The 20,891-nt window shown below is 41.7% G+C and overlaps 1 protein-coding gene across 1 annotated transcript in view; it reads left to right on the forward strand.

Annotated features, from left to right (window-relative positions):
* The window catches only part of PKP2 (plakophilin 2), a 38,522-nt gene extending 35,390 nt beyond the window's left edge, over nt 1-3,132 (forward strand). The window contains exon 13 of the mRNA XM_021548332.3: nt 492-3,132. Within this exon, the coding sequence (XP_021404007.2) occupies nt 492-560 (69 nt within the window). The 3' untranslated portion in view covers nt 561-3,132. The remainder of the gene's footprint in view (nt 1-491) is intronic.
* The last annotated feature ends 17,759 nt before the right edge of the window (nt 3,133-20,891 follow it).

Below are 20,891 nucleotides of genomic sequence, written 5' to 3' on the forward strand. Positions count from 1 at the left end.
ATGCAAATTTGGTCCCCTAGAGACACCAGGTATGGCACTGAAACCTTCAGAACCACCTAATGGCCAGACATTTTTGAAACTTTAGTCTAATAAGCCACAGAAACCACTTGATCATATAAAATTGATAAAATTGTGAGTCAGTTTGGCATTGCCCTGTGTTCTTTGTTCTGACAGGTTAATCTCAGCTAGATTAATCTCAACTAGGTTAATCTCAGCTATTAAGTCATCTAAAAGTTAGGAGTCTGTAGAGCTGAGCTGGAAGAACAGGCTTCTGGTACAGTCAGTGGAGAGAGTTCAGCAATTCCAATTATCCTCTTATCTACCCTGGACTAAATGAGCCTGTTCTGTCTCTGTGGCTGCCCAGGACTCTGCCTAGACCCCCACCATGGCTCCTTATTCAGCTTTTGGGCAGCTGGACCCAGCTTTGCCTTGCAGAATTGCACTGAAGATAATGAACTGTCCTGTTTCTTCTGTTTCTGTCTATTCCAAAGGCCGACTTCAAGAAGGCAGATTTCATCAACAGCCGGACCACAAAAGCCTACAACTCACTGAAAGATTGAATCAGAGAACAGCACCAGGGAAGACAGAGTCCATACAGCAGCCAGTGTAACCATCTTCACAGGGTTGGTGTCACCATCACGAACCACAAAGTATCTCAGGAAAAAAGGGCTGGTTTTCTAGAAAGACTCGAGTGGCCAGAGAGTAGCTTTTTTGAGTTTTTAATCCTAATCACACTCGTTATCACTGACAACATCGGTACATCAACATCTATACAAATGTCAATACAAGAATAACCAAAGATGCATTCTCCAGAATGTCTGAGGTGAAGTTTCATCCACGTTTACCACTTGTTAGAGCTCCAGATGACTGCCTTTGTTCCATACAGAGGAGTTTGAAATGCTGGTTGGAAGCAAATTCTTTTCAGACTATTTTATACCAGAAGTTTTTTACAGTGGGTAAGCATCAAGTGCACTGCTTAGAACTTAGTTGTTTTTCACTCTTTTGTTTCTTCATACAGCTAAATAAGAATCTCCAGACTCTATGAGTGACTCTATGAGTATGCACAAGAAGCTGTTTCACTACATGAATTATAAAAGCACCAATGAAGTTAAAATTACTATTTTTGTATTGCTTGTTTTCATGGACTCACTGATTCTTAAACCTCTTTCCTTTGAGATTTCATCAGCAACAGCAGCAAAACTGATTTCACATAGATTTTACCATCCCTTGCTCCTCTCATCCTCCCTCATGTGGCTGTTGCATTTTACAACTGTGTTCAGAAAGGATTTTAACCAGAACCACTAGGTTTAAGGCACTATGTTTCAGACACTTTGTGCTGAACTTAACGTCATCATTCTTTGCTCATTGGTGGAGAAATTATTTGTGGATGTTTCAATGATTATTTTAAGAAAATTGCAATTTCAAAACAATTCTGTTGATAACCTATATACAATAAAGGGAGTGGAGTCTTGCCTTTACTTTTGAAATAACAGACACACACAAGAGGCTGGGCTCTGTGCTGATTAAGGAATTCACCTGATCCTGCTTCATATTCTCTTACTCGAAATGATCATCCTCCCTACAGCAATTATATGCAATGTGATACCTTTGGGACTATGCCTGCACATGTGGAATAGGTCACAGGAGGGGAAAAAAACTCAGGAGGACCTGAAGGCTCAGGTTTTCATTATATGATGCTAGAGATGCTAAAGAAGCACTTAAAAATAAAACCCCTTCTGCTACATTTAGCAAGTCAGATTTTTCTCAAAAAAAACCCCAAAAAAACAAAACCAAAAATTAAAAAAAAAAAAAACAAAAACACACAACAAAAAAACCCCAAGGTGTTAGATTGTCCATTAAACCAGTAGGAAATTCTTATATAAATATTGGGTTATCAGCAGATGTGATCTGGCATTACTCTTCTGAAATCAGGGGAGGTGAGCTACCTTTATGGCAATATGGATGTTTTGTCATGTGTATTTACAAGCCCTGCTGCTCCAACAGAGCCCATCCTGTACCCTCACTGCTGAATAGCTGCTCTTGTCCAGAAGGAGATGCAAAATCCTTGGAGTAGGGGGCTCACAGGGAAGGTCACCACACCTCTTCATGTCAACACTCCTGGCTAAAGGTCTGGCTCCTAACAGAAATTTAGAACCAGTGGGTTGTACCACTGCACCATGTCCAAACATATTTCTGGATATCTGGAAGCTAAATTCTGCTGGCAGATGCCCAGAGTTCTCCAAAGAGTCCCAGAAAGTCCCACACGTGCACACAGGACACAATGTGCCCCAGGGATGGAAGCAAGCAATGCTGCTTTCCTGTCACTGATCCTTTTCAGAGCGCTGTTAGCCCTCCACATTTGCTTTGAATAACTCAAATCAAATGCACTCCAGTAGGAGGTTTTAAAAATACTATTATTCTTTGTAGGATGTCATATTCAAAATACTGCAGGTCCAAAAACAACATGGGGAAAGGGAACTTACAGCACCGCATGTTGAGGGAATTGTTTTTATAACTTTTTCAAATATGATAGAAAACAGACAGTTAAAATCCAACTTTCTCTTCTAACTTGTTAACCCAAGTTACTCTGCTTGTGCCATGAAAGAATGAATACCAGCAAACCTGGACAAGTCTCTTTTTATCGCCCAAAAGAAGTGGCAGGCAAAATTAATAAAGAAGGAGTAAACCTGAATACAGACTAGAATAGGAATGAAGAATTGCATTCTAAAAAATCAAGAAGAGCTTTTAGAAATGCTCATGCATTTAGTCTTATTAAACTCACATGCTATTTAAGAAACAAAACAAGCAATGGTGTTGGGTATTCTTAAATATATGTGTACCTCTCAGTAAGATGTCCTTAAAAAGGAAATGCAGTTTTGGGGTTGTTTCCATTGATGCAGTGATTTTAAAGGTCTTTTTCAACTGAAATGAATCTATGATAGTGCCCCTTTAAAATCAAAGCAGTGTTCTAAAGTCACTAAGAATTATCTCAGACCTGGCAGCAACATGAGAAACACGAGACACGCCTTATTACAACTGATCACCTACTTGTATGCAATCAAAAACATTTCAGCAGGACTCCAAAGAAAACAAAGCAGAGAAATAATAAAGTGCTCTCTCTAATGCAAAAAACCTGTCTTTGGTCTTTTTGTTGTTAGTGAACCTACTTGGCTGGGACGCAGCAAATGTATTTTTAAGCCTCAGCTCTTCCTTCAAAAGGGCAAACTCGTTTTTAAATTAAATCTAGATATGGAGACTTAGACTTTCCTACAACAGCACAGTGTTACTGAAGGTAAGCTGTGTAATGCTCCTGCTGGCAATAGAGGCCTCCTGCAATAATTTCTTTGTCCAGTTTTGCTGACCACCCAGAATCTGCTGTTTTCACCTCTCTTTAATAGGTATTTTTCAGTAAACTTCACCATGGGCCACTGGAGATCTCAAAAATAATTAAATCATCCTCACCATAGTCTTGGACCTGGGAAATAGAACATTTCCACTTGCTCTCTTCCTGAGACAAGATTGGAAACCTTGAATTTAAACATGCTGAGCAGTGCCCAGAGTCTTTGGCCGACAATAAACTTATCCCAGGTCCTCTTGTCTTGTGTCTTAAGCACAACCCAGTACAACCATTCACAGAATTGTTTTAGAAGAAACTCTTAAATAGTACAGATAATTGTGTAGTAAATTATAGACATTACCAGAGAATTAGTCATTCCTTTCCTCAATTCATCCTCCTACCTTATTTTCTACTGTCACTGCTCCTAAACATTAGTGCTTTTTATTCTCCCTCTTTTCCTAAATAGAATTAAACTATGTAAAACAATTGCATTATATTGTGCATGGTCACAGGGTTTGGGCTTATTTGTCTTTTTTTTTTTTTTTGTGGTATTTCTTTTGAGAAAGAACATGCTATCTACTAAGAGAGGCTCAATCTCCCCTTCTGGGCCCATAAAAGAACTTCAGGTGAAATGGGCTAGCACCATCAAAGGCCACACACAAGAAGCCCAGCCCTCCCCTGGCTGTTCTTCAGCCTGGCAGTCCATGCTCCAAAGGCAGCCCATGAAAGCCAAGGGCAGTCAGGCTGCCTATTTGTTTGTTTTTTGTTTATTACCATGCTCAGTCCTCTAGGTTCCAGCCTGACAGGAGCATCAACATTTTGCTAGCTTTATTCTTGAGGGACAAAAGGCCCAGCAGTGTCTCTTGACAGCCCTCTTGGGGGATGCTTCAACAGGATGCTTCAGGAGCTGGCCTGATGAGCAGTCACACAGTGAATCATGCACAAGCCATGCAAAGTGTGGAGGACTGGTGCTTCCCAAGCTATTCCAACTCCAGCAGCTGCTCTTCCATTCCTTTACTTAAAGTGCTGCTGGTTAAAACCTCAGTTTACATTCCTGACTCATGCTCCAGACCCATCCCATGGGGAAGATAACATGACCTTAAGGCATCATCTGAGTCAAAGCTCTGGAAACAGCAATCAGACTGGAGGAAATGCATATTTGAGCTGAACAGCACAGCACACCAAGGCCAGGCTCTGGAACATCAGATCCTGGGGCAACCATGAGAGTTATGCCTGGCACATTGGTGTAGGTGTTGCACAGCCCACTGGAAACCCAGCAGAGAGATTGGCTCAAATACACCAAAACAGGCTTCAGTGCAGACACTGTTCCCAGATCAGGGGTTTGCCTTTCTCTACAGGCTTACTTTGGATCTATTAATAGGTTTGCATATAAACGGGGAATAAACTATTTTTGTCTTATTTCACATGTTCAGAGCTAAAAACATCCTAAAATACGCATTAGAAGCATTCTAGGCTCAGAATCATAAATTAAAATTTGCCTGCATCCTTCTTTCAGCTGTATCTACCAGTGCCATACACAGTGTGACTGTAAATAATTCAAGTTTAGGAACTTAACATTTCTTTAACAATTTTCCAATTATTCAACCTAAGCTCCCAATCTCTTATTTGTATCTTTTTAGTCCTCTCTCAGACCAGCCTAACCATGCACAGATAGAGAAAAGAGGAAGCAGGCATGTCCTTAGCAGCTACAATTTAGAGCAAATAATGCAAATATCCCCATGGTAGCAATATTTTGCATGCTCTAATTTGTAATCAGCCATAGGAGTGTGAGTCAAACTATCACCACTCACACCTTGAAAGGAGCTGGATCCCCAAAATCCCCTCCCTGCTCTTCTTTACACCACTACTACCTCAACTGTACTTAAATATCTGGGTCCTCCTGCAACTTCAGTAAGAGACTTAAAGTCTTCCTCAGGTCTAGAGAAATTCAAAGACATATTTTGACCCTCAAAAATCCATCCTTACAGTGTGTTCACAAGAAAGGGAAATAGCCATGTCTGAGCCACAGAAAAATAAGTGATAAGCCAAAGTGATAAGCCATCTTTCAAAAAATTTAGAAACTTTCTGAAGCCCATGAAGGCCATTAGAAAATGGGTTCCGGGCAGAATAGTTGTGTTTGCATTGGAATAACAACAAAATAAATCAGTAATGTTTTAGTATCAGAACTCTGCCTGGAAAGCACACTGTGCCTTAGGATACATGAGCACCCTTGAGTTTTAACTCAAAACTCTGGAAATTTGGCTTAGCCCCATTACAAACTGTGTATGAGTTTAAATCCTGCACAATTCTTAAAGGCTGGAGAACCTTGACAACCTTTTCATTGCAGTTACAACATAGCAGCACACAGGATGCTGCAGTGAGAGCAGTGGAGGTATTATGCCTTTCTGAAAATTAAAATAGGTATTCTTGATGAATTTTTTCTTTCCTGATGCTGGGAAAAAGAAGTGCTCTGAACATATGATACACATACACTTGAAATACTATTTTTATAATAGGACAATATTTGTTGTTTTGAAAGCACATGGACAAAAGGTAGGAGTTTTTAACATAAAGGGAGGCTGGGATGAGAAACTCAGGTCTGATGATATATATACATGGTGATAAAAAAGAGAATCTTTTTTTCCAAATCAATACTTGCACCAGCATTGTAGTGGGGTTTTTTTGTTTTGTTTTAGTGGTACTACTGCTTGACCTGAAATTACTTAAAACCTGGAAGACAAAAACCAGTGCCTTGGACAGCAGTAATAGTCTTGCAAAAGTGTTATTGGAGAAGATTTGGCACAGCTGAAATGACACAAAGAGGTGGAGGGAAGATTGTCTTCTGGTGTGAAAGACTGGAGCAGAGGCCTTTGAAATCCTCCAAAGACAGATTTCCTGATCACCATCAGTTATTTTCTGCTGTTTTGTAGAGAGGTGGACAAATTCACCATTACCTTAGGGTTGTAATTAACTTATTGTGAGAATATTATGGATAATAAATAGGCCACAGTGAATTATACAGTCTATAATATGCTCAACTATAAAAGAAGAGGCACTAAAAATGGCACTTTGTAAAACCTGTGTTTTACAAAGCAGCCCCATGTTCTTCACACCCACTGTAGTGGTTACAGATATAGATTTGCTAAACAGGATTTAAAAAAAAAAAGAGAGAAAAGCCATTAAATTGAGCAAACAGCAGTGAGCTGATTGCCAACAGGAAAGAAAACCAAGGCAATGAAGGTGTAGCCCTGGACAGTGGTCCCTGATCTCTCACATGTTTAAACCAACCACCTGTGGTAAATTCATATTTTGCTCTGTCACTTTTTCCACTCCTGGCAGTAGGACCTTGGCTAGAACTTTTTCTTTCTCAGTAGACACAAATCAAAAATAAATTTAAAAACCAGTGTAACATCTCAAGCCTGAAAAATATTTTACCACAATTCTAGTAAAACATGAAATTCTTGAGACCCTGCGGTTTGGGCAAGAAGACCCCCCACTGACTGCTGACAGCATCACCAAAAGGTCAGGAAATAGTTCATACTTTACACTGGCTTATGCTGCTGTCCTTTAAGCAGAGTCCCCTTTTTGGAAGGGGATAGTTTTTTACATGCATGCCATTTAACAATTGCTTTTTCAGGGTAAGAAAGGAAAAGAAGAGGAGAGTTTCTGTGAAGATCTTGCCAACATTCTTTCTGGGCTGTAACAATAACTCTCCTCCTAAACTAAGAAAAATATGGTTCTTCCCAGCCTCTTCCAAGATAAATCAATTACAGGTTTTTTTGGGATGCCCTGTGTGCAACAGGCATGCTGAAATGTGCATGCGTGCTATAAAGTACAAACTGGTTTTGCTCTGCCTTAGGACACAGCCTCTGAAGGTGACAAAGCTGAGACCAGAAATACTCCAGCAGTCCCATCTCTGTTTCCACAAAGTCAGCCCCATCTCCTGTAAATTCAGAAGTGAAGTCAAGAGTAACTCTTTGCTTACCTCCATAAAACCCAAAACCTCAGACACAGGAAGTTTGCCACGGGGTTGAGGGAAAGGAAGGTCTCAAAACAAAGGATGTTTCAGGTGTGGCTTGAGGATTTTCCTTCCAAAATAAAGTCAGGTACATCTGTTTAGGTCCTTCTCCATTTCAGCAGTAGCTGTGCTGACAGAGTGGTGGCTCCCAGGGCTACAAGAGACACGTCAGGACATTCAGCCTTGCTCACTGAAACTCTGTTCACACAGAAGGTAAGCTCTGAAGGGACAAGAAAGCCATGGTTAAGCTCTTGTGCTTATTTATTATCCATTATTCCCTAAAGAGCTTTGATGGGAAACATCTCCAGTAATATTATTCCAGTTGCTGGAGTCCTCTAATTGCCCAAACATACTTCTCAGAAACTGTACCCAACGGGTGATGGAAAGAGCCCAGCTCCAGCATTTCTGGGTAAATGTATTTGACAGCCCTGCACGCTCGTGTTTCCTCCTGACACCAGGTCACTCACCTGCCACTGGCTGTCACCTTGGCTGAATTGAGCAGATTATTCCCAGACTGCATCATTTGCCATCTGCTCCTTCCTGCTATGACTTTTTCAAACCTGTGTATCTGTGACCTTTGTGATTTGCAGATAAGGAGACAGATAAGCTTTCTCACACCTGTGCTGTGCAGTTCTTTGCATTTGTCTGGTTACTGAGTGCACTATAATGTCTGATTGGAGTATTTTTTTTAAAGTCTGCTGATATGAGACATCTGTCCCCATAAACAGCTCTTTAAGGGCTTTTGATGGCAAGGAGGATGATTTGGTGATGAGGAAGATGGACATTTTTTGTGAAAGCTGAGCTTGTAGTTTGGTATAAACAATGATGTGGTAAAACTTCAAGTTGTAAAAAAAAAAAATTAAATCACCACACCTTCGATTTTCAAATTCTGTTAAAGGAATTCCATGCCTGAAGCTATAACTCATATTCTTCCCCAGAAATAAAGCAGCACAACATTTAGACTGTTTAAAAATTCTTCATGCTTATTGGACTGTATTTCTTAAGTGCTTGGCAGGGATGTAAAGCAATCTACAAATATTTGCATCTAAGCCCCAGAGATCATAGAACCAAACTTGTTCCACTATGGTGAAGCAAGGAGGAACAGAGCAACAGAGAGATTCAGGTTGGGCATCAGGAAAAACTTCTTACCAGCACAGAGATGCCATGCTAGAAACAGCTATCCAGAGAGGTCAGAGATGCTCCATTCCTACCACTTTGGAAGACTTGGCAAGAAAAAAAGCAGCCTGGCAGCTTAATATTTCCTATTCTGTGCACAGTGTAAGTGGTTACAGCTCCAGTGGCTCCCCTTTAGTACAATTTCTTTAGGATTTTAAAACTTCTTGTCATAAAGTGAAACCAGTTTAGGTTTATGGGGATAGAAAAAAAAAAATCTTTGAGAGGTAACTTTAACTGGAGACTGGTAAATATTTTCCCCTTGAAGACAAACTCATGCTCTGGTTGGGAATTTAAACTCCAGCTGGTCCTGCCTAGCTACGTGAAGCAAATAGAACAACATTATTTCCAAATAACATTAGCATGGGATTGGCCAGTGACACCAGAACAAGATGTTTGCTTCATCCCTTTCTCATTCCCCAGCACAAAGCTTAGTTTCACAGCAAAGCAGATAATTTTTTCTCAAGTTTTGAATGCTTCTGTACTTCTATGTTCTTGCTGTTCTAATCAAGCCATCAGTTCTGCCTTCAGAAAATTCCATATAACCCATACCTGAAAAGAAAAACACAAGTTTGAGAGAAAAACTAGTTGCTTAACAGACTTTATTGAAGTGGGTCTTAAAATCACCACTCTGAGAGCTCCCCCATATGTGTTTTCAGAATCTACTGTACTTCTGCTTGAGCTTTGATTTTCCATAATGGTGACAGCTTCCTTCACCATACTTTTTATCCTTTTATGCTTTCCTTTCAGTAGAGCTCTCACATTACAGCAGGAATAGTCACCATCAGCCAGAGCAGGCCAGCTCTGGAAATTCCTTTAATCAGCTCCCTGATCAGGAGTTTACTTAAGAGCCCCCACATAAAGCAGCAGTCACACCCACCTTCAGAGATAACTTAAAGGATGTTGGGTCTTGCCCAGCTGATGAGTGAGCAACCCAGTCAGCTGTGAGAAAGGTCTCAGACACAAGGAGGAAACTTGACTTTGTTTTTTAGTTGTTTGCACCAGCTATAATCTAGATTAATTCAAATCTTGGTCCACCAGTGCAAATATTTGCATAATGTGGAACTCATTTTTCTCATTAAAGTTGCCATGTTAGTTTTAGTGAGCATTTTAAGTAGTAAATATTAGAAGTTATCATTAAAGTCTCCAATTATAGATTTGGTATATGGTTCTCCTTTTTTTTTTTTTTATTTTTCATTTTTCTTTTCTTAAAGAGAGACTAAAATTAGGGATAAAGAGGCGAAGATTAAAAATTTACTGTTTGAAATTTTGGAGCTTCTTTTGTAATAAATATGATAAGTTACAACTAGATTTTATTCTGCTGAATTTTTTTTTTTTTTCAACAGCCTGAGTTAGTGGTCCTAGTTCACCTGGGAACCCAGATAAAACAAGCAATGTGTTAAAGTGCCCAGGGAGACTGAGAGCATATTTTTAAACCTTGTTCCTACTTAAGTAAGGAGAATAGAGAAAGACCTGGGACACACCAGTGGAGAGCAGTTGATGGGTGGTATTTGTACTGTATCTGTCATTTAGTAAGTGCTGAACAAAGAGAAAGGAAAGGACATCATCACTTAGGAGGGAAGAGCCCAAAATTGCATGGAAGAACTTCATACTGAAATAATTTACTTGTTATGCCTCCAAGGCAGAATGCTGCAGCAATCTGCTATTCTAGCAGCAGTAATAAAGTTGGAGATGGCTTGTTCACAAGATAAATCCCATATGCTTCCTCCTTAGTTGATATAAAAATTAGGGGTTATCTGCTAAAATCCCCAGGTCTCAGCAACTCTGCTGTATTGTTCAGCCTCAGCTGAAATTCTTTAAAAATACATAAACTAATCAGCAGTAATTACTAATAGAGGAGCTAGTCCTGTCCTTACAAACCTGAGATGCAAGCTGCCCTGAGAGCCCAGGCACTGAGTCCAGATACAAGACATTGAGTAAGCTGAATTAAGTGGTTTAGAAACCATCAAAAACTTTGTCATAAGAGAAAACTTAAGCCTGGATTCTTCCTTTCAGGATGTTTGAAGCCTTAGAAGCCTAGTTGCCATCACGAGTTGTATGTAAAAATTGGAATTTTTATTCCTAAAGCATGCAAGCACTTTAAGAAAAAAAGCATATAATGCCATTTATATACAGAACTCCCTTTTAATATTGCACATCTGAGCCTCTGCTTACAAAGCACAAAAGTAAGAGGAAATAACAGCCTGAGCAGTGTGCCTAAACTTCATTCTCTATATAAGGGCTATGGTTCAGAATGTACTGCAGGAAAAGAACAAGTTTTACCTGTTCTTGAGGAGTTTACTGGATTCCCACACCCAAAGGTATTCTGCTGATTGTTGCTCACCTGTCAGATCAATGAAAGCCTCTGGGCATCAGTGAAATCTCCTGTGAATGGGGTGCCCTCCAAAACAAGCAGCTTGCTCTGGTATCAGCTACAAAGAGCTGAGCTAACCTCAACTCGTCCATCTCAAACACAAAGGGATGCACTCCATTCCTTCAAATATCCACCTCAGATCAGCTTCCAGGGTCAATCCAAGCCACTTCCTCAGCAAAGAACTGATGTGGTAGTTTGTTGTTTGTTGTTGTTGATGTTGCTTTTTAATGCTTTGAAAAATCTTATTGAAAGGACCATTTTTGCACCAAGGGGAGGGAAATCTCTGTGTTTTCCAGGAGCCCACAGGTATGTGAAACGATGATGTGCTGCACTTCAAAGATGGCAAGCAGTAGATGCACCAAGCACTAGTCTGGCTTTTGGAAACATTGATCATATATATATATGTGTGTGTGTGTGTGTGTGTGTGTGTGTGTGTGTGTGTGTGTGTGTGTGTGTGTGTGTGAAATCAATTGAAAGCACCTGTTTCAGATAAAGTGCTTTATTTTGTTGCTTCCTGGTAAATTGCTTTTGATAGCTGTTGAACAAACTTGTTATCAGAGAGCATGAATGCTCTGAGCAGAACCAGCAGCCTTCACAAGCATTCAGACTGCAATATGCACAGCAGGTCCAGGAGTTGGTTGGGTGTTACTTCACTTTCAAGATTAAATAACTAAAAAGATTTTTTGTTTGTTTGTTTGAGATTTATTGTTTCTGACAGACAAATGTAGATAAAATATATTCAGCAACTCCCACACATATTTATTTTAGGAGCTTCCTCATGCAAATATGATACCTCAAAGGCATTCTTTTGCCAAGAGAGATTTCATATCATCTAGGATGTTTCTGGAAAGGTGTGGAAGCACACCAAATTTCAATGTCAAGCACACCAAATTCCATTGTCTCTCTCAATACACCTGTGTGTTTGAGTGTCTCTGTACCAATTTGTGTGCAAGGGTTATAATAAGAATGTCCTTGAGAATGAGGGGGGGGAAAAACCTAAGTATTGAAAATCAAGAAGGACCAAGAGTAAAATTATTTTTTAGTCCGTCCTCTCATGTTTCCAGCAGAGGCTCTGCATTGGAACAGAGAAAAAAGATCTGATCTTCAAATTAAATTACAATCTCAATGACAGTCTAACGCCTATGTTCAGAAGAAGTTACATTACTTCAAAAGTAACTCAGCCTGCACTGCTAACAGCAATTTTTGATCCAGCCTTAGTGCTCACAAGGACTTCTGGCTGAATTGCTCTGATGCCTTCAGTTGCCATTTGCATGTTGGCAACAGATTGTAGCTCTAAAAATTAGTGCACTTTTTTTATTTCTTCTCAGAAGTATTAACAGCCACGCAGGATAATTACAACAGTTCTGCAACACAGGCAGAATGCTGAACCTGCCCAAGCCATTCTCTCACTTGAAAGTGACACCAATTACAAGTTTCATTTGGCTGGGGGCCTTAATTTACTACATTTCAGCATTCTGATGAAGCTATAGCTTTGTTTCCCCCTGCACAGGCCCATCCCATGCCAGGAGAGGGCAGATGCAGAGATAAGGCTGAGCAGAATTTATTTGGCAACTCACCCCCACAATCCTGGAAGGAGGTGTTTAGGTGCCAAGTTTAGGCAGAAGCTTCTGCTACATTTTGGCTGTTGCCTTTAAGGCACATCTGAGCGCATTGAGGACCACAAAATGAGGCCCCATGCCAAGAACTAACTGCAGAGAAGTGAGAAAGTGGCATATTTAGAATATTAATTTTAAAGGCACTCTGCATGGACAAGAGCAGGAATGATTGATCTATCAACTGTCTCTGCAAATTCACCGTGCTCCTAAAAGAATACAGAAAATGCAGAAAAATAACTCACTCACATTGGAAAGGAGAATCATAAGGGTAAATAGCTCAGGTAAACTAGAACAGCTGATTTTTCTAGCCCAGTTCAGGCAAGGAACCCCTTGGTAGTAACAATCCCTTCGTATTTCAGAGTACCCTTCTCATAATGTTAATAATAAAAGCACAGTCTTCCAAAGTATTTCTGCCAGAATCAGGTAAAAAAAAAACAAAAAACCAAGAACACATGGCCCAGGAAGGTCTGCCTGCCAGGGAGGACAGGATCCAACAGCTCTTTTTAAGAGCTGTTTGAAGATCCTGACTGTATACTGTCAGTTCATACTCAAAATTTATAAAGGCTTGTGCAAATGTAGTTCCTTTAATGACACTACTAAAACCATCTTCTAAGCATTCAAAAAAAGAGTACATTTCTAGCTTGGCCGAAATGGAAGAAGACAGCTTAATTAAAACAACCAGATTTTCAGACAGAGCATAACATTTGGTATTTTAGCTCTGTAGTTTTATAGCTCTGCAGAAATTACATTGCAGAAGCTGAGATCTGCTCAGATGTCTCCTTAAATGAATATGGAATGCTCATCTTATGTTTATGCTAATAAAATTATTCCTCATTATTTTACCTGTGTTGTATATTCTCTTCCATTTCTAAACCACAAAGACCAACAGAAAAAATTATTCCAGCAAGGCCTGCAGCATGTCCAGCTAAGAAAACATCAAGTTTGAACTCTGCTAATTTCAGTGGCTGAGCTGCTTTCTTGTTAATCTCGTACAGAATTGGCCAAGTCAAAAGCATGAGACCATTTCCAACTCCCATAGGCTCAGTGCTTTAAGAGGATGAAAAATCCTCCGTGAATGATCTTGCTTGGATAAAGGAGATGGATGAAACAAGACAGATTGGATGGAAAATAAATTAATCACTAATCTAACAAAATATATATTGCAGCTGTTAGGGTCTGGTAGACACGTTCTAGAATGTGCAAACTGCCATAATATTTGGAAATAACCAGTTATCTCCAGAAGAAGGTTCCAAAGGGCCACAGGATGGTAAGCACAGGACTCACCATTAGAGAGAGTAAAAAGCAGGTCAGTAATTTGGAGATCAGTCAGACCAACTTGGCGTCTGGGATGATATATTAATCTCCATTCCAACAATAAATGGTCACTCTGAAAGTGCCTCATTCATTGCCTGCTAAAGATTTACTAGGTGTCACCCAGATTTGGAAAATGCTTCTCCCATTGAAATTCAGCAATGGCACACAAGTAGATTTCCTGGTTCGCCCTCACCACTGCATCTTTTCACAAACTCAACAAAAGAATCTGATCAAGCAGAAAGAGGGCCTGTGATTTAAGGTGAGATTTAATTGGCTTTGAACTGAAAGAGGGAAAAAATATGGATGAAACCAAAGAGTGATAGCCTTAAGGCGTTATGAACCACCAGCTAATTGCACATAGAATGTCTTTGTAAAGAACACCTTTCCAGTCTGATACACTTAATGACTAGTTTTCAACTAGTTGCTAATGGCCTGTAACTGCAATGCTTCCCTAGTGCGGTTAATCAACACATGATCATTCAACAGCTTTGTGGAGCACTTAGAACCCCAAATCTTGCTAGAAGATATTTTCTATGGAAAGCAAAGGCAGGCAGCCATCACAGTTGCCTGCATCATACGGGACACAGAAACCTTATTGTTCAATCTGGATGTCATTGCTGGCCCACAGTGTGGTTTTGTTTTAGTTTAAACCAACTTAAATGGTTGCTTTTTCTCCCTCATGACTATACTTTCCCTCTGCTTAACCTTGCATCAATTCTGGCATTTATTTGAGTCCTCCTTCAGTACTTCTCACCTTTGCTGAGGCTCCTTTGAGCCTGTAGCTCTACAACCAGTTCACCTGGGTACCAGGTGTGTGTGGCATTCACTGGGCTAGGCACACACAGCCAGGGACAGGCTGAGGCTCTGTCTGCAGATGTCCCTGCACATATTGCTTGGGCATGTCACCAACCTTGGCTATGACGCTGACATGTGATGGGCACCTTACTATTCAGAGGATAGAAACTCTCACTGCCATCCTCAGGAGAAAAAAAGACCACAAGGACAGTAACTCTTTGATATCTTCTTCCTTGCTATTGTTTTATGCAATTGATTGATATCAAGTGCCTTCTGGTCAGGTGCCAAGTCTCGAGGCAGTCAGATCCCTGGCCAGACTGTGATGCCACACCTTCAGTTCTGGGCTTTCAAGGAATGATAGAGTGAGCCAGATCCCCTGAAAGCTGGTGTTAGCTGATCAGAAGACGAACACTCTAGGAAAGGAAGTCTCCAATGTTTGCATGCATGCCTGTCACGCCAGGCCGTCGTGCTTTGTTCATGCAGTGAGCCAGGAGAATTGGTCTGAACCTTTTGTGTTAGTCTGGACAGGGCTTCTCCCTTCCTCTTTCCTTCAGAGGACAAGAGTCATCCTTTTCAAGTCTTCTCTTGCTCAAAGCCATTTGACTCAGGTCCCAGACCTGCACCTCCTCCCTAGGCAAATGAGAAAAAACAGAAGCTTTGTTGCTCACATTGCTTCATGATCATGGATGACGTTAATTGCCCCCAAAGCAATTAATTTCAGGAAGCATTCTGTTGCACACTGAGTCAGGAACATAATCTCTAAACAAGACAAAGATACACATCACAGCCCATTATTTCACTAATCTCAGAAGAGCTGCAGTAGCATGTCTTATGTGTGACTCACAAACCCACACTGTTTGGATTCTACCTGGCAACTTAAAGCCTTGAAATGCCATCCCAGGTTTCTGTTCTGGATTAGCTGAGGACCTGCATCCTGAAAATTTGCAGCCTCAGACCTCCAAGGGGGCTCAGCATCTCAGCCACTGATAGTCCCAACTCAGAGCAGTCAGCCCACAAGAGGCAACAGATTTAGGGGAGGTGCTGACTGACTGCAACGAGGCTTGAGCAAAGTGGAGGTGCCCAGGTGAAAAGCTGACCTGGTAAAGGAAGGACCTCATTAGCAACCGACAGGACTCACTGGGATAGCTGCTGTGGAGAAACATGGAACAATGTTATGGGTCGTTAACAAAAGGAAGTGTTCTGTGTCAGGCTGCTTTCCCCTCACCTCTACCTGCCAGTCAGGAGAAAAGCTGGAATTCTGCTGCTCAAACTGCTAGCACACCTCCCTGCTGCCTCCTCAATCTTCCTGAACAAGCCTTAGAGGAAGGAAATAGAAAAAGCACCCAAGTGTGCCCCAGCTGTGCAGGTTTCAACAGTTCCAGATGTGGGATGGGAATAGGGCTGTAGGTCTCCAAATGCCACTCTCAGGAAGGTTCTCTCCTTGCTCCAAGGCTGCTGAGTGCACAGGAGGCAAAAGCTCAGGGCAGGGTCTTGCTGACACATTTGGTCTGTGCCATACGTGCTCAGCTAGGAACTGACTGGCACAGTTTCACTCCCTGGATCCTTTGTCTGTGGCTGTGACTGCTGCGAACCACAGCTGGCCAGCTGAACTCCAGTCTAGAAAGGCATACCCCTCCTGTTGCCTTCAGATGGAAGGCAAGGTGACCTGGTTGCAAGGAACAGCACGGCAGCCCAGCCTAGTCCGGGCTACTCGGGCTAACAACACACGCTGACACCAGTGTGGTGGATGGTCGAAAGCGTTTATTATCTTATCTCATGGGTTTAAACAGTCTCGGGGGACTTTGCTACATCAGGGGGGTTTGGTAGTGTCTCTAGGGTTAGTCAGGAGTGGAAAACTACTGGGTCAGGTGTGGTTAACGTGCTGCAGGAGGAGAGGGGGAAGGGGGTCTTTCTTTCCGTCACATCCCGAGATCTTCCGTTCACCTGTCCCTATCTACTACACCCTCCTTAATTTTGCTTTAAATGGATTACTCGGTTTTTTTCCACAGGTAAATTACACTGAAAGTCTCTCTAGTGCATTACTACAGCCACAGAGCAATCAGTGCACCCCTGTGAATTCCCAGCTGTAGAGGAAAGCATCCTGCACGCAGAGGAGAGCGCTGCCCTGCTCCTGCCAGCCCACACCTGGCACAGCCCCTCCCTGCTGCTGGAAGCCAGCCCAGGGAAGAAACAAAGGGAAGGTGCTGGCCTGTGCCAGCACAGCCCCTCTGTGACTAACCTGCTACTGCCACGCCGGGCAGGTGAGGGTTTGTTAAGTGGGAAATGATTTGCAGTGGAGCCATTGACGCCAAGCTCTGGCCTCACTGCTGGGACCTTGCACTGCTACCACCCCAGTGCCCCTGGCAGGATGGCTGCAGCAAAGCCAGGTGCAAGGGCTGGCTGTGGGGAGCAGCAGCATGGGGCACACCAAAGCCTCCTGCTCTGCTGTGCCTTGTCTCCCCAGCAGCCAGGTTGCAGAGGAGGTACAGCTTCAGAAACCCCCCAAAAAATTCAGTTAGTATTTATAAGAAAAGAGGAACCATCTCATTTTAAGGAGGGGGAAAAAAAATGGTATTTTGAACATAGTGAACATAGTATTTCCTACTTCTAGATTTTACTTTTTCTTTTGTATTATCAAAAGCAAAGGGAAGTGGAGGGCACAAATAAATAAAATGCACAAGAGACCCACAGAACTCCCCAGTGACCTCAGAGATAATTCAGCCCAAAGGTGGGAGATCCCCAGCAAACCCTGCACCCCTCACCTACTCAAAGAGCTCACAGAGCACACACCAGCATGTTCCCTCTCTGAGACCAGACAATCTTTCTTTCACAGATGGTGCCACAAATAGTTAGGCCCAAGGTAAGCAAAACATGCTCCCAAAGCACTGGTAGGAGGGATCAGGCAGTCCAGGTCCTCTTCCTGTGAACTCCTTCCACGAAGGTGTAACATAACTCTTCCAGGAGCAATCAATAAGAATTCCTGTACTTCTGCATAGCAAATTTCCAGAGATAACTGCTTCCTTCCCATGCCTCATCCCAGGAAAAACTCAAGGCCAGGTTGCATGGGGCTAGCAGCAATCTGATCTAGTTGAAGAATCTGCTTATTGCAGGGGGATCAGGCTAGATGGCATTTAAAAGGTCCCTTCCAGCCCAAATCATTCTGTGGGTCTCATTAAATCCTTTGGTTAAAAACCTTCTAATAACCCCACCCTTTCTAGTAAATCCTAAGGGTGGACTCGTGTGCTTCCCTAATCACCAACATATTAATCACTTTTCCAGGAATTTTGCAAGAGTAGAATTTTCAAGATAAAGCAGATTTAGTAACATAAGCTGGAGCCAAGAGCATTTTGACATTGCGGTTAGCAGCCTTGAAATAACAGAATTAAACTATTAAAAGCATTTAGGGTGTGGATGAAGGATATTTAGGAAATCAAACCCAACAGGCTACCACATAACAAGGTAAGAGTGTTGTTTTGGAATCTTGTAGGGCCCCATATTCTGATAAGAAAGTATCCAAGTAAAACAAGAAGAATTACGATAATAAAGTCAAAGTATACCCATCAAAGACTAAGAACTATTGCCTGCAATTTCATATGCAAGCACTCCTACTCCAGCTGTGAAAAGAACCATTAAAAAAAATTGTTTTAGAAGCCTGATGGGGTAAACACACTTTTAACCAAATACTCTTATTCCTATTCATCATACACTACCTTTCATAGGTGAAATTCCTCCATGACAGGACTATTGGATGGTGCCCAGCAATTGAGACTCTGTGGGAAAAATAAAAAATTGTTGGGGCCAGAGAAGCTGCTGTTGGAACATGCTGTTGTTTCCTACAAAAGAAGCATGCAAAAATGACAAGAGGAAGGAATTGAGCCAGAAAAAGCCACTTTTGACTTAGTTGCTCTATTTAACTTGCAATATTACTGCTGAGGAAGTAAAAGCAGTTTAACTACAAACTCCATGCGTGCCAGCGACTGGGCTTTCAAAGGCACGATTGTAGTGCCTTGTGTAGTTCTCTGAGAGTCCCTTTGTAGTCACCTTATATTGGGAAACCAGTGCAGACAAGTTTTCTCGGGCTCAAACCATGGAAAAGGGGTAGCCAAACAGTTATTGGCAAAGGCATCACTCCCAGCACAAGTTCTGTAATATCTTCAGAGACAGAAGATAAATAAATCGCATTTCAGATGACAGGAATGCTGTAAAAAAAACACCAACCAACCAAACTAACAAACAAAAGGCAGGCAACAATGGAAGGCTAAGAAGGTTTAAGAAGGGGGCTGCCTGATCAGCACTTCACAAGTATGAGAACAGAGCTTGATGCTGGGCCTTTCACCAGCAGTCCTGAGGCAATGCATTTCTGGTGTCTAAAGGATGATGCTCCTGGGGGTCACCCAGACAGGAGACCTGGGAAGAAGCGAAGTGCTAAAATGAAAACCTCACATTCCATTAAGAAATCTGCCTCTGCAGTTGTTCCCTCTTTGCCTCAGACTGAACTTCATTTCTGCATTTTTACCAAGTAGCTTTACCTGTATCATATATCTTTGGGTTTAGCCAGACAAAGGGGAAGAAATAAATTGGAGCATACAGGATAATAAAAAGGATAATAAAAAGCAGAAGTTTTATACTGCTGTCCCATCAGCCTGAGAAAATATATGAGATCTTGGCTCAAGCAATGATCAAGAAACACATTAGGGAGCATTAATCCCTCTCAAGTGCTTTCTTGAAAAACAGTGTCTCTTATCTTAGCCCCAAAGTTACCTCTGTCCCTTGCAAATTTCTGCCTTAATCCCAGCAGAAGGATGGCTATGATTTCAGTAGTAAAAGATTATTCGCAGAGATAACAAATCTATTGTAACTGAAATGACTGATGGACCCACTAATCTCAAAGGGAGGAAATTCACAGAACTTAAATTTCCCATTTTATTCACTTTTATGCATCTTTTCAGCAGTTCAGCCCATATTAGCAGTGACAGTGGGGTCACAACAGGTTCAAGGCACCCTTACACCATTACCTGAACAAGGATTTTTGTGCTGTGAAATCTATTTTCTATCTGGGTTACAGGAGGAAACATGACCTATGCTTCTAAAACTGGTTTTCTTTGGAGCCAAATAAATGATTTATCTATCTTTGACTTAACCAAAAAGTTATTTCCACTAAGGACTAGCCTCTGCCTCTTCTGGTTGAAATGTCTGGGCTATAACATCCTGCAAGGAAGTCTGTTGAAATCACAGCCAAACTTTCAGCCAGGTAGGCACAAGCAGCAGTCGAGTGCGTCATGGGTGTGATTTGTGTCAGGGGAGTGTCACCGTCACTGTGCCAGAAGTAACTCGATAGAAGCTGGAGTTCTGCCCTGCCAGCATGAACCAACTGAGAACTGGTGCTGGCTCTGACTCCCAGCACACTTTAGCTCCTCATGGCCCAGCACAAGGACTATGGAAGCCCACCAAGAGCAGCATTAGGCTTTTTACAATGCAGTGTGCACACACAGCCAGTCCTGAACACCTCTCCACAAAAAACAAAGAGCGAGCCCTTCTCAGGCAGAGGCAATGCATCAGCTCTGTTGGTTCCCCTCCACTGTTCCCAAAGGCGGTTTATTTGCCCTCCTGTTAAAAACACATTCCTACACAGTTCAGACAAGATCTATCATTTTAATACAATAAAAATTCCAGTTTTCACTCTCTCAAGGCCTGCGTGAAACCAAGCAGGCAGTAAAAAGACTGCTTGCGTGGGGCACTGTGCACACTTAAAAGCTAACTGTATCGTCAATACTGAAAATTGATATAGATTTAATTTGCCTTTTTTGCTGTACTTGAGAAACAGTAATGGGACACCCCCCAGGGCTAATTCAATCTAGTTTTGTGAACAAAGCATCTGCTTCACATCTCCAAGCAAATGAGTTTGAAGTCTTATACAGAGCAGATTGCATTAACCTTTCTAATTATTTTTCTCCTGAGAAAGCACTTCCAGATTTCTCCTGACAAAATATATTTCAGTCCTGAAGTGTATTTAATGCCAATAATTAAAACAAAAATAGAGCTAACGTACACACACTCTTGTAAGACAGGCAGCTCAACAGCAGAACCACAAATGCTAAAGAGCCTTACAGCTCCACAAAGCCTTGGAGCAGCCTGTAAACACAGCTGATAACAAATTCCACCCAGTACAAAATGCATGCCAGCCACAGATTAAATAACCAAACCCCTGGAAGTGTGTTTAGTCCTCTCATTTAAAAAGCCTTGTGTTTGTGTTAAGTGCAGAGG

This window comes from Lonchura striata, chromosome 1A, assembly GCF_050655825.1.
Source record: "Lonchura striata isolate lonStrDom1 chromosome 1A, ASM5065582v1, whole genome shotgun sequence".
NCBI lineage: Eukaryota > Metazoa > Chordata > Aves > Passeriformes > Estrildidae > Lonchura > Lonchura striata.